Source organism: Apodemus sylvaticus, chromosome 5 (genome assembly GCF_947179515.1).
Source record: "Apodemus sylvaticus chromosome 5, mApoSyl1.1, whole genome shotgun sequence".
NCBI classification, from domain to species: Eukaryota; Metazoa; Chordata; class Mammalia; order Rodentia; family Muridae; genus Apodemus; species Apodemus sylvaticus.
In genome coordinates, this window is record NC_067476.1 from 57213711 (window position 1) to 57226314 (window position 12604).

General features: G+C 38.9%; 1 protein-coding gene across 5 annotated transcripts in view; it reads right to left on the reverse strand.

Moving 5' to 3' along the window:
- Ttn (titin) overlaps positions 1–12604 on the reverse strand; it is a 269529-nt gene that overhangs the window by 146266 nt on the left and 110659 nt on the right. For 2 of the 5 annotated variants that reach the window (XM_052182767.1, XM_052182765.1), the window contains 21 exons: positions 12442–12501; positions 11998–12075; positions 11754–11831; positions 11072–11158; positions 10744–10824; positions 9480–9563; positions 9018–9104; positions 7280–7363; positions 6935–7015; positions 6723–6800; positions 6485–6553; positions 6104–6205; positions 5587–5688; positions 3723–3803; positions 3478–3555; positions 3181–3258; positions 2946–3029; positions 2440–2523; positions 2126–2209; positions 1353–1433; positions 852–1061 (listed from right to left, as the gene is read on the reverse strand). The exons of 2 other annotated variants lie outside the window; for them this stretch is intronic. In XM_052182767.1, the coding sequence (XP_052038727.1) occupies positions 852–1061; positions 1353–1433; positions 2126–2209; positions 2440–2523; positions 2946–3029; positions 3181–3258; positions 3478–3555; positions 3723–3803; positions 5587–5688; positions 6104–6205; positions 6485–6553; positions 6723–6800; positions 6935–7015; positions 7280–7363; positions 9018–9104; positions 9480–9563; positions 10744–10824; positions 11072–11158; positions 11754–11831; positions 11998–12075; positions 12442–12501 (1851 nt within the window). Of the gene's footprint in view, positions 1–851; positions 1062–1352; positions 1434–2125; positions 2210–2439; positions 2524–2945; positions 3030–3180; positions 3259–3477; positions 3556–3722; positions 3804–5586; positions 5689–6103; positions 6206–6484; positions 6560–6722; positions 6801–6934; positions 7016–7279; positions 7364–9017; positions 9105–9479; positions 9564–10743; positions 10825–11071; positions 11159–11753; positions 11832–11997; positions 12076–12441; positions 12502–12604 lie in introns of all 5 variants that reach the window. One more of the 5 variants, XM_052182766.1, reaches the window with a different exon arrangement.

Consider the following 12604-nt stretch of genomic DNA (forward strand, 5'->3'; position numbering starts at 1 on the left):
AGGCGCAAGTCAAAAAGTACTCATTAAGATAACTGATCTTCTATGTTCACGGTGCAACCACAATCTCTAGAATAAGTCAGAGGTGGGTGGAACAGAGAGCCCGAAGCAAGCTATGTCTGCCTTCCTTGTTCCCATTCACTTCAACTAGGCCAAGTAAATGCTCACAAATTCTCATTTCATTTCAGATAGGCGACATATGATGCAAAGTTTTCTATCTTGAACATTGGTGTTTAAGGGCCTCAGTGAAACCATGCAGAATCCTCTCAAAGAAACAAACAGAAACTCTTAAGTAGTGAGAGGGTATAGATTCATTTCAAATTTCTAGTAGGAGTTGATATGCACGAATTTGTTATCTATTTTACAGTAAAGAAAGTGCCCGGAGTCAGAGCCCCATGAACACACACTTATCTTCCTTAGGTTAAAAACTGCTTTGTCGGGCCTGGAGAGCAGTTAAGAGCACTCACTGACTGCTCTTCCTAGAGGTCCTGAGTTCAATTCCCAATAGCCACATGATGGTTCACAACCATCTGTAATGGTATCAGATGCCCTCTTCTGGCGTGTTTGAAGACAGCAACAGTGTGTTCATATAAAATAAATAAATAAATCTTAAAAAAGAAAAAAAAAACCTGCTTTGTCTTTCCTAGAAAAGCAGTCAGTGTCAAATATTCAATACTGGGTGCCCTGTGGGTGGGGAAACCTAACAATAGCCTTAAGATTTACAGAGCTATTTTCCCCTTCCAGAACTGATGTAAAACACTGAATTTACTAAATGTCAAAGTCTTCTACTTCGATTGCCATCCTATCTTAGTGGGTTCTAAGTGAACTTAACGCGCTCGGCAGGGCTGTCATACCTGGGACGTACTCCACGTGCTCCTCATAGTGTTCCACCTCACGCTCTGCATATTCATCATACTGGTCGTATTCTTCAGTGGGTTCATACTCCTCAAACTCTTTGTACTCCTCGTAGTCTTCGTAATCCTCGTATTCCTCCTCCCGGTGTTCTGACACGGTTTCTTCTTCTCGGGTGTAAGACCATTTCTTCTCTTCTGTTACAGTTACTTCTAGAATAATATCGACACCAGGCGACATTTTATTGGAGGCCCATTTAGCGGCAATGTGCTTTGATTTCTTTCCTTTATGACAGTCTCCTACACTGGCTAGGGGCGACCTTGGTTATCTTTTGAAGGTAAAAGTATCATAGGATGCACACTGACTAGGCGAGATGTCAAATGTTCAAGGGCCTAACTCCAGTTAGTGGTAAGCGCGGAAAGTAGAGGGATTAAATTGGCAGCTAGCGGACAGAGATACACACGGCTTTAGGCTTTATGTGATCCCATCAAAGTTCAATGTACCTTTAGTGGGCCGGGGTTCTTTCTTTGGAACTTCAATGGACACCTTTTCTTCTTTAACAGCTCTTTTTCTAACTTCGGTCACTTTAAAAGAGCAATGATTAGAAGTAAGTTGCAAGAGTCTGGAGATAATTGTGTTAAGAGAACTTTGGCAAGAGCAACCCAGGAACAAACCCAAGCATGACGTTCCTTTAAACTTTCACTAAAATCTTGAGGGAAAAAAAAGTCAATGGGCCTGAAAGTCCTCCTCACTCTGTACACCTGAGAATACTTTTCCTCAGGCTGTTTGATGTTTCAGAGCTGCTGGCTAATCAGGTAGGATTTGTGAGAGAGCTAAGAGAGACAAGCTGTAACAATAACCTTAGGACTGACGCCAACCTTAGGAAGGAACTTGAACTTCGGCCCCCTAATTCCAATCCTCCCACCCCATCCACTGGGACAAGGCAGAAGACTGAGGAGTTAAAGCAATCAAAACTGTCACCAAAGTTTACCACAGAAAACAAACATCAAGACAGATGAGTCTGGGAGGGAATGAACAGACATATTAGATGACAAATACGTTTTAATGTAAACTATACATATTTGCGGTGAGCTATAAAAAGGTACTTTCTGCGATCAGAATTATTTAGTTTTGCAGTGACGTGGAACAGCTCACTCTTACATACCCACTCTCCATAGGTATGCACTTACGTCACTTCCCCTAAAGAATACGAGTTCTACTCTACTCCTCTCAAGACCTAAAAGCTTATTACCATCCCTTGGAAGAGCCAGTGTACCTTTAGCCGGTGGCTCCGCCTCTCTTCGAGGTTTGAGCTTGGGAAATTTTTCTTCAGGGACAACTTTCTTAGGTTCTTCTGGCACTTTAAAGACAGATTTCACTTTAAAGAACTGTTTTTCTTCGTCCAGATCACAAAACATATAAACCACAGAGGACTGACACAAACAAAAGATTCAACCCTTCCCAAGCTTCAGACATTCTACAATATTTTAAAAGAAGCTGATGACCACCCTTCCCTCCGGGCCCTTTTGTCAGTGTACTTCTAAAGAGGGCAAGACAAGGCAACACTGACATGTGGAAAGGCTGCGATACCTCTCGCTCTCGGAGGCTCCTCCTTCTTAGTTACAGCCACAAGAACTTTTTCTTCCTGGGTAATTTTCATGTGCCTTTCAGTCACTTGGAAGATAATTTGAAATTAGCATTCTACAACATTTAGAGTAGAATACACACAAACATATATACATACATATATACACACACACACATATATACATACATATACACATATACATACATACATACATACATACACACACACACACACACATATATATATACATATACACTAACACAAATACTCATGAACACACATATATACAAGCCAGAAAGTACTGTGGTTTTAGAATAGAAGAATTTATAAGGTACATACAACTAAACACCACAATAAGTAATACTTCATAAAACCATAATACACCACCATCACAAACACATATTAACAATCTACATAGAAAAATCATGATCTAATGGATGGCAGCTGGAAGAAGAAAGAAAGATAAGACTCTAAGTTTTGCTTTTTTCTTCAGGAGAATGTCATTTACCTTTGGTTGAGGGAGGTTCTTCTATCTCAACCACTTCTTCAGGAACTCTCCTTTCTGGAACTGGTTTCTTTGGTTCTTCAGGTGCTTTAAAAACATCAGGCAATGTGGTCAAACGTGGTGCAGAGAGTGCCAAACCTATGCACAGTTACTTTCTTCCCAATGTGATAAAGATCTGAAGAGTGCATCAAGACAGGGAATGAGGTGTCACCTAAGGGTAAAGTGGACCCCAATATACCTTTGGCTGGCGGCACTTTTTTAGGAGCTGGTGCAGGAACTTTCTTCTCTGGTACAATTTTCTTTGGTGGTTCAGGAACTTTGAAAATATTAAGAATATTAGTCTGTATTCTTTTAGGAAGTATCATTATTTGGGGGGCCACAACACCCTCTTTGTAAAGATCTCCCACATACACCAACATGAATGACTATACTAACAAAGTGCTTGTACAAATTCTGACAAAACCTAAGGATATATAGAGGTGTTGCCAGACATGTCAAGACAGACAGAACTGCATGTCTGTAAGAGAGACCGTACCTTTAGTGGGGGGAGGCTCCTCAATTTTAGCAGGAACTTTTGGTTTTGGTATAATTTTCTTCTCATGCTTCTCAGGCACTTGAAAAGATTATAAAATATACTTATAGAAAATGTATAATTTTTCCAAATGATATGTAGAAGACCTTTTTATTAGTCATGCTATTAATTATTTGTAATATGGATGGTAAATTATATATAGGAGAAAATAACAAATATAGGGATAAAATATTTAAGAACTGATATACCTTTGGCTGGTTCAACTTCCACTTTCTTAGAGATAAAGTGCATCTTTTCTTCCACAACATATTCCTCGGGCTCTTCCAACACTTTTAGGACATCAAATTCAATGAAGAAAAAATGTAGACATTTTTTCATGTTTAGTTTTAACCATAACTTATCACTTCAAAACAATAATTAACATTGTCAAACTTTAGCATTTGCTAAATCTCTGATTGTGTCCACTTAAAATATCTGAAGAATATTTGAATCAGAGCTAATACTGTAATAAAGAGCACTAGCTTCACTAATTTATTGTGTATCACAAAGATAGTAAGGCTCCAATTCACAGGAATAACAAGACACGCACATGACAAAATGCCAGTTCAAGAGACTAAACAAACAGCACAGGATTTGAAGCTAGTTTTTTTTTTCTTTTTTCTTTTTAAACCTTACACTCTGGGTTTGAAGGTAGAAACATAAACTTAAAGGTAAAAAGCAAGATAATTCATGCTCCTGCTCCCCAGTTTTGTAGGGTAGCTGTGTTAGAAGAAGCAAGAGACTTCATGTGATTTTTCTGAGCCTGTATGTATAAGGTTTACTGTAGAATGATTATAGAAAAGGCTAATTAAAACATTCTGTTGCCTAAGATGAAAAGAAGCTTCAGGTCCCACCATCTTTTCAGCTTAATGCAGACACAAGAATCCCTGAGTATCTTGCTCTTCCTTGCTTGAATTTGAAGCACTGAAAGTTTATATAGCATCCTGTATCAAAAACTGAAATGGTCCCAGACCTATGAGATGAGATGTTCCATGTGTATGTTTTGTATGATTCCCCAAACATTTCTAGGAAGGATAGTCTTCAGATCCACCAGGTTCCTGACCATGTCCACTTCTGTGGTCTATTCTAGGAAATGCAGCTGAATGGTCAGGTTTGTTTGGGGACCATGGCCCACCCTATCGCATTCTAGATTATTCTGCTAAGTTTATAAATATGGATTTCATTTAGAATATTCTTCCAAGTGGAGAAAGGGGATGTGGAGTCCCCTTTTATTAGACAGAGATGCACTTGAGAATCACTGGGATACTCAAAACCTACTCAACATTAGGGACAGAGTTATGATGGTAAAGAACATACCATTTTCCTTTAAGCAGAGCTACCCTTGTCCCTTATCAGGAGTGTTCCTTTGGATAGACAGGATTAGCTAGACTGTGGGATTTTCATAGGGAACCTAGTAGTGTTTTATTTGACAAAAAAAGAATCACAACAAGATGAAGTTTAGTGTTTCGATTGTTAAATGCATCAGAGAGTTGTCTTTAAAGCTGATGGAACATTGGACATGTCTGCCTGATTGCAGATACTACATGATTTTTTTTCTATATGTGGATTAAAGGAAAGCTCCTTCAGCTCAGTGTTTTTGACAAATATGCCTTTGCTTCTGGAAGTTAATGTATCATAATTTTCTTGCTTCTTTTTAAAAAGTGAATAAGTGAATTAGGAACTGGACAGTCCACCTAATAATACTCCTGTTTGGGTGTTGCAGAAAACATGGTTTGAGAAACACCATGTATATACCAGATAACCAAGGTGAAGTGTCTACCAGCCTACCATACTGAAGCCACGTCCTGACTCACACAAGGAGGTACCCACATGAGGATGCCCACCCCTTCAGTGAGCTGTAACCACAAAGCCATTACCTCTGAATAGCTAAAGAAGAGATGGAAAAATACATCATAGAGTATTTACTCTTATATAATGAATGTTCTTGAATCTTTTATTTTGATTAAAAAGGCACCTGTACTACGGCCAGTAGATGAATCTGTGTCATGCCTCTTGGATGACTTTCATTATTATCCCTACAGCAATCATCCCTCACTTATTTCTGCCATTTACCTTCATATTCTGTGATCTCTGCTTCCTCCTCATCTCTTTCCTCTTCCCTATACACTGAAACAGACACTCTTTCTTCTTCTTCAGAGTAAGTCCACTCCTCCTCTGTAGATGGGTTAAAAGATAAGATTTGTTTTAAACTCAGTAGGCAGGAATACATTCAGCTGCCATGTGCTCCCTATGGATGGTTGAAGATTCTTCTATCTGCTTACGACATGGGACTTTCTAACTACAAGAGGGAGAGAGACAAGACAAGAGGAGACCAAAGCCCAAGACCAAGAGAAACACTTGAATTACCCCCCAGAGCATCCAAATTAAAATGATTTCCTTTTCAACACCTTATTCGCTTTATAAGAATGGCTCAAGATCAAAGTAGACACAAAAGATAGTTCCAGAAGGCTACAGCAGGCAGATGTATTCCAACACCAACACAACATGAAAACAGGTTCTCACAAAAACATTTACTTCCTAAAGAGGGAGCTGTTCAAAGATGCTGTCTGCCTCCCTTCTGGTTATATACCTTCATGCCGCATGAGTTCCACTCTCTGAGGAACTGCCACCGATAGTTTCTCTTCAGCAGCAAATCTTTTCTCTTCTACAACAGTTTTCTTAGAAACTTCAGCTTTAAGAAAGTATCAAAGTTGAAGCTTTAAAAAATCAATAATTACACCAATCCCCCTTCTCCCTAGAGTTTGGGAAAGCATTGCAGTATGCCACTTTCATTAGCAAAGTGGACGAAGAAGACATTACACATCCCAAGGATACACACACACACACACACACACACACACACACACACACACACCAAAGTCTCTCAGAAGTGAGACAAAGACAGAAGACACTTGACCAATGTAGCAAGAAGCACTACAAGATTTCTTTAGAAGACTGACACCAATCCTACCTCGGGGAGGAGCTTTCTTAGGGATGGGAGCTGGAACAACCTCCTCAGGAACAGCTTTCTTGGGTGGCACTAGCACTTTAGGGACATTACATACAGTTAGAGCTCAGATGCTCTCCCACTGGAGCCCAGCACAGAGCTTGTCCCCACACGCTCTTCATGCACCACACAGCTCACAAGTCATCCTTGCCTTGAAGCATAACATTGTAAAAGATAGCTTTTGTAAGACAACTGGCAATACCTTTTGGTGGGGGGACTTCCTCTTTTCTAGGAACAGGTCTTCTTTCTTCGGGAACCTTCTTCTTTGGTATTTCTGGTACTTGAAGAATAACATTTATATATTTTAAAACATCTTATAGGCGAATGAACATAGAACAGGCAGGCCCACAAAGAAAGACATGCAATTAAAGAAGCTTGGAGGGAAAACACGGTTATGGAGATGCGATGGGATACCTGCTGGTGGTGGGGACTCCTCTCTTTGAGTAATGATGGTTATTTTTTCTTCTGTGACAACCTTCTTCTGCACTTCAGGAACTTGAAAAGACATTTGTAGAGTTGGGTTTATATTTGTCAAAGTCGCTAATGTATGATAATTTTGAAAGAGCCTAGACAGGTAGATACTTGGGTTGTGTTGTCACTGACCATAACATATCCACTTTGCACTTGATCTTAGCCAAAAGGCCGAGAAGCGATTAACATATCCACTTTGAATTAAACACACTAGCTAACAGATAAACGCACAATACTTTGCCCTAGAGACACAAAAACTGGGCTCCTTTAATAGGCAAGTAACCCTACCTTTAGCTGGAGGGGCTTCCTTCTTCTTTGCCACAGGAACAGGAATCTTTTCTTCAGGAGCAGGTTTCTTTGGAGCCTCTGGGACTTAAAGATTTAAAATAGCTGGTCAGTGCGGACATGTTTCATTTCTGTGAATGGACAGAGGCACATCTCCAAAGCGACATACAGTGCATTAATGTTACAGACTGTTCACTGGTATAAGTAGAAAGATCCCACTTTAAAGTCACGGTATAGTAACTGTCACATACAATGTTCTAGAAGCATTGAAAAGATTGAAATGTGTTATGTAACAGAAGTATGTATAGAGTTAATTCCTATATATTATAGAATTCATTTCTATATGTTAGTATGATTTTTTGTGCATATGTGTACATGTGTATATTGATACATGTGTCTATGCATATGCTTTGGGAAGGTAAAAATAACCTTGGATGTTATTTCTCAGGTGCTATGCACTACCTGTTTTTCTTTAAGACACCGTCCTCCACTGGCCTAGACTTTGCCATGTAGGCTATACTCACTGACCAGTGAGCCCCAAGGAAAGCCAACTGTGTCTCTTCCCCCACCATCAAGTTTTGGGATATAAGTGTTCCGGCTGTTTATTTATTCTATTTAAAGCAGGTACACAACTTCCAAGTATATCAAACATGGTTATATCAAGCATTTTTTGTTTGATAAGTTTGCTCTTCACCCTCATCAGTGTGATCTGATGCAAACAAATCAACCGGGGATTATACCAACAATGGAGATTATAGGTAACGTATGTAGGAAAAAGCCTCTTCATATATTGTTTTGAAAGAGGGATAAATCATCACCTTATGACCTTTTTAAATTACAACACTGTAAAATAGTCACACCCATGTAGCTTTCCCCTGCTGACCACATTCTGTTTCTGGTTGCCTAAAGTATAATCAAAATGTAGGATACCCTCTAGAACAGGTCCCTCAGTAGCACAGTATGCCAACAACTATAGGGAACTTTATGTCATAAAATGTTGTGTATATATGCATAGATGTTTTGCTGTAAGACACTATGTTATTTAGAATACATTCCCAAATATTTATAGTAGCTTTAAGTAATTTCAAGACACACAGGGAAAATAAATGTCAAAACCCTGTTCTCCCTTACTGAAGACTCTTCCTTTTTTTTTTTTTTTTTTTTTTTTTTTTTTTTGAGACACGGTTTCTCTGTGTAGCCCTGGCTATCCTGGAACTCACTCTGTAGACCAGGCTAGCCTTGAACTCAGAAATCCACCTGCCTCTGCCTCCCAAGTGCTGGGATTAAAGGCGTGCGCCACCACTGCCTGGCCTGAAGACTCACTATATTCACTGCCGCCAACCCTCTTCCATTAACACCACCTTTCTCAGTTTCCTCATCATGGACACACAGCAATGTCTTAGTGAAGAAGACAAACCCATGAGTGTGAAAGAGAGATGCTTGGTTGTATAGACATGTCTGTAAAAGATGCTCCACAAATCCTTCTCAAGGATGGTATTAAAACATTTAATGTTTGACATAATTTCTTCTTATAACACTTTTTTTTGGCACTGCCTTAGGAATGCTTAGAACAAAAATAATACATAACAAGGTTATATCCCCGAAGGTGACACACGTGATTTAAACACGAGGAACATGATGAAGAGATGAGAGACAAGGACAACATAGTACAAACAAAGACGGTGCAAAGCGGAGCTGGCCCCTGGGGGTGACAGCTGTCTCCACCAGGAGTTCTGGATACCTTTTGGAGGAGCAGCTGGCTCTTTCTTCTTGGGAATAGGAACTGGCTTTTTCTCCTCTGGCACAGTTTTCTTGGGAGCCTCAGGAACTTTAAAGATAACATTGTTGAAAGAGTGTTGAACGTTACAGTCTTCTGAGACATTTAATATTATAGGAAAGCACAAAGCCTCATTAAGAGTTTAAGGATTGAAAAATAGTTTAGTGCGTTCTACTTTTCACTAAATGGAATGCTTAGTACATCAATACCAGGCAGACATCACACACATGACACAAGGTAGACAAATACCCAGTCAGGAAGGTCTGGCATGTAAAACTGTTAACGTGTGTTACCACAAATTAATGAAATCAACAGATGAAGAGTTAAACATATGAGAGATTGTTTATGATAACATTTTGTCAATACATAAGTGTCACATACAAAAGATCCATAAAGGACAGAAGAACCCAAGAAATGTCATTCTACCTTTGGCTGCTGGTGGTTCCACCTTCTTAGGAATGGGAACCGGGACCACTTCTTCTGGAATTGGCTTTTTAGGTGGTTCAGGGACTTTAAAAGAAATGTACCGTGTTTGAGAAACTGCTCATCTTGACAAGACATATATTCTCACAAGATAGAAGCAAAGAGAAGATGTCCCTCCTTTTTGCCAGCTGGATACAAGAAGATCATAGTTCAGAAACCAAGATTTGTGGAGATGGCTGAATGGCCAAGTAGAAAAGGGACAACCGTGATTGTCATTTTAATGGAATGGGTTTCTATAGCGGAAATAGTGGGAGAACTCTTGCTTTATTTAAAGTCAGCTGGATGAGAACAATTAGGTAATATTAAGTGTTTTCTAAATTTGGCTAGGGAAAGAGGATATAAGTTTGGTGTAGAGTCTAGAGTCCTCTCTCCCTCCCTCCTTCTCTCCTTCCCATCTTTTTCTCCTTCCTTCCTTCCTTCCTTCCTTCCTTCCTTCCTTCCTTCCTTCCTTCCTTCCTTCCTTCCTTCCTTCCTTCTTTCCTTCCTTCCTTTCTTCCCTCCTTCCCTCCATACAGGGTCTTACTATGAGGCCTGGAACTGCTTATGTACACCAGGCTAACTTCCAGCTAGAGATCTGCCTGCCTCTGCCTCCTTACCGTTGGGACTAAAGATGTACACTCCCTTGTCCAATGGTTACTGTGTCTTTTAATTTCAGCGGTGGGGAAATACTGACTCACCTGCTGACAGTATGACTAGTACTCTACAGTTCTGAGTTAGAAAGATTTGGCCAGCAGGCAACCATCCTATTATATCCTTGCTGCTCAAAGAGCAAATGCAGACAACCCCAGAAACAGAGGGAGTTAATAAAATGCAGAAAATCCAGAAGTTTTAAGTTTCGAGTATTAAGGAATTTCTAATATAATTTACTTAAATGATAAATTTACAAAGCTGAGTTTTTAATACTTCTGGTATATTGAACTCCTAACTGAGAAGATTTGTCACATTCTAAACAAGTCTTTGGTGAGCTGGTATGAGGGTCTTCCTCACATCTTATGCCACCAGATTGAAATGCCCAGAGACAGGGAGTGGAGCCGCCTGTGCTTTATTCCTGTGCTTTCCTTACAGTCTTTCTAATCTCTCTCCAGTGAGTTCTTTGTCCATCCAGTCTACTGTGTGACTAGCTCTGATTCTTAGTATCAGTGTAGTCACATATTGACCATGAATTTTGCCTGAAAACATTTTAAACACAGAATGCGTTTACTGATACCTTTGGGTGGTGGTTCAATCTTTTTGGAAACTGCGACATGAATTTTCTCTTCAGTGACAGTTTTCTTTTGTACCTCGGGGGCTTTTAAGAAAATACACATCTTAATTACTGATAGCTCATGTTGTGGATGGCAATTGTAATTTACTAAGAATTGCAAAACAAAAAAATTAATTAAAGACAAGAGACATGAAAGGGAAAAGATAACAGAGAGATAAGAAGAGACAGAAGAGCCTGCGCCATCACATGTTAGGCAAGAAAGGAATTGAAAAACTCTGGTTTTTAATCTGAAACTGCACCTTCAGCTCTTAAATTCAAAACGGCCATATACCTGTGACAGACACCTCCTCCTCTGTGTGAGAAGCAAAGAACATCTTTTCTTCAGAGATAACCATCTTCTTCGTGTGCACAGCTGGTACTTTAAAAAGAGCATCGCCATGTTAGTATTTCCTTTTCTAGGGCAGGACGTCCGAAGAGACACAGATAGAACACCACAGGATGGCATACAGGATGCCACTCTTTAGACACGGAGTGAGTGGGTTAGCATGATAGATGAAGAACAAAGTCAGGTCCAAGGAGAAAACAAATCATGTTTTCCTCTCTCTGGACAAACAATCCATGCAGTCTCATAGCAAGAACAATTAAATGAGAATCAAATAGCCACAACTTCTTCACATACAATGCGCCACTTCCCCAAATCTATTAGGATCAATTTATACAAATTAAAGGGTGGGAAATATTACATGCAATGTAATACACTGCATGGTAAAGTTAGAAGATTACTTGTTAAACACAAAACCTTCCTTAAATTAAAAAGTACGTCATCTCTAAGCAAGGCCGAAAGCAAAAATAAAGTTATTGAATTATATATAGGTATAATCCAAAATGAAATGTATACTTCATAAACTGTAAAGTATTCATGGTGCTTTTGAATAAGTTAGCGATGTATGTTCTGATATCCATACGCATAGATTACCATAACCGGGGCTTGAGCTTAAAATAAAGATGTATACCTTTCACTTCAATTATTTCTTCCTGTACTGGAGTCCGGGTAGGTTTTTGTGGAACAATCTTCTTGGAAACTTCAGGTACTTTAAAAATATGTACAAATATATTTGTATTTGTGAAAGATATGTCATAGCACAAAGTTTCAAAATATGTTGGCTTGGATAACTATATAATAACATGTGAGCACATATCAGAGGGCAGATGACTTATGTACATGTTACTAGAAGATTCTTTAAATTGTGTCGATACCTTTGGTGACTTGAACTTTTTCTTCCTCCATTCTCCGAGTAGTCTTTTCAACTTTTTCAACTACTGGCTTCTTTACAACTGCAAATATTTTAAAGAAATTGCAGTACTTTTAGAATTTCTATTAAAGTCCTCTCTCTTTCTCTGTACATGCACACATATGTATGTAAATATAATAGTTTTAGAGATAGGCAGGTTTGGTGTTTTCAACCTTAAGTACAAGTTCATGGAACTGTTTATATTAATTTTAATTTTACTGTAACTTTTTAGCTTAATATTTTTACTATTTTGAGTAGATATACATTCTCAAGAGAAAATTCATAGATACAATAAACTCAGAGAAGAAGTTGTGCCTATTGGATTTAACTTGATTCAGTTGTCCTTGCCACACAAGCCATGGGAAGGACAGGACTAGTCTGGTTTATTTAAATGATTCTAATCACATACCTTTGGGAGGTGGTACTTTCTTTTCAGGCACTTTGGCTGGGATTTTCTTCTCATGTAATTCTTTAATAAAAAACACAAGATAAACACAAGATAAAGGTTAAATCAGTCAATTTTAATAGGCTGTGTTTGTTGCAGATGATAAAAAGCTAAGAATAATTTAGTA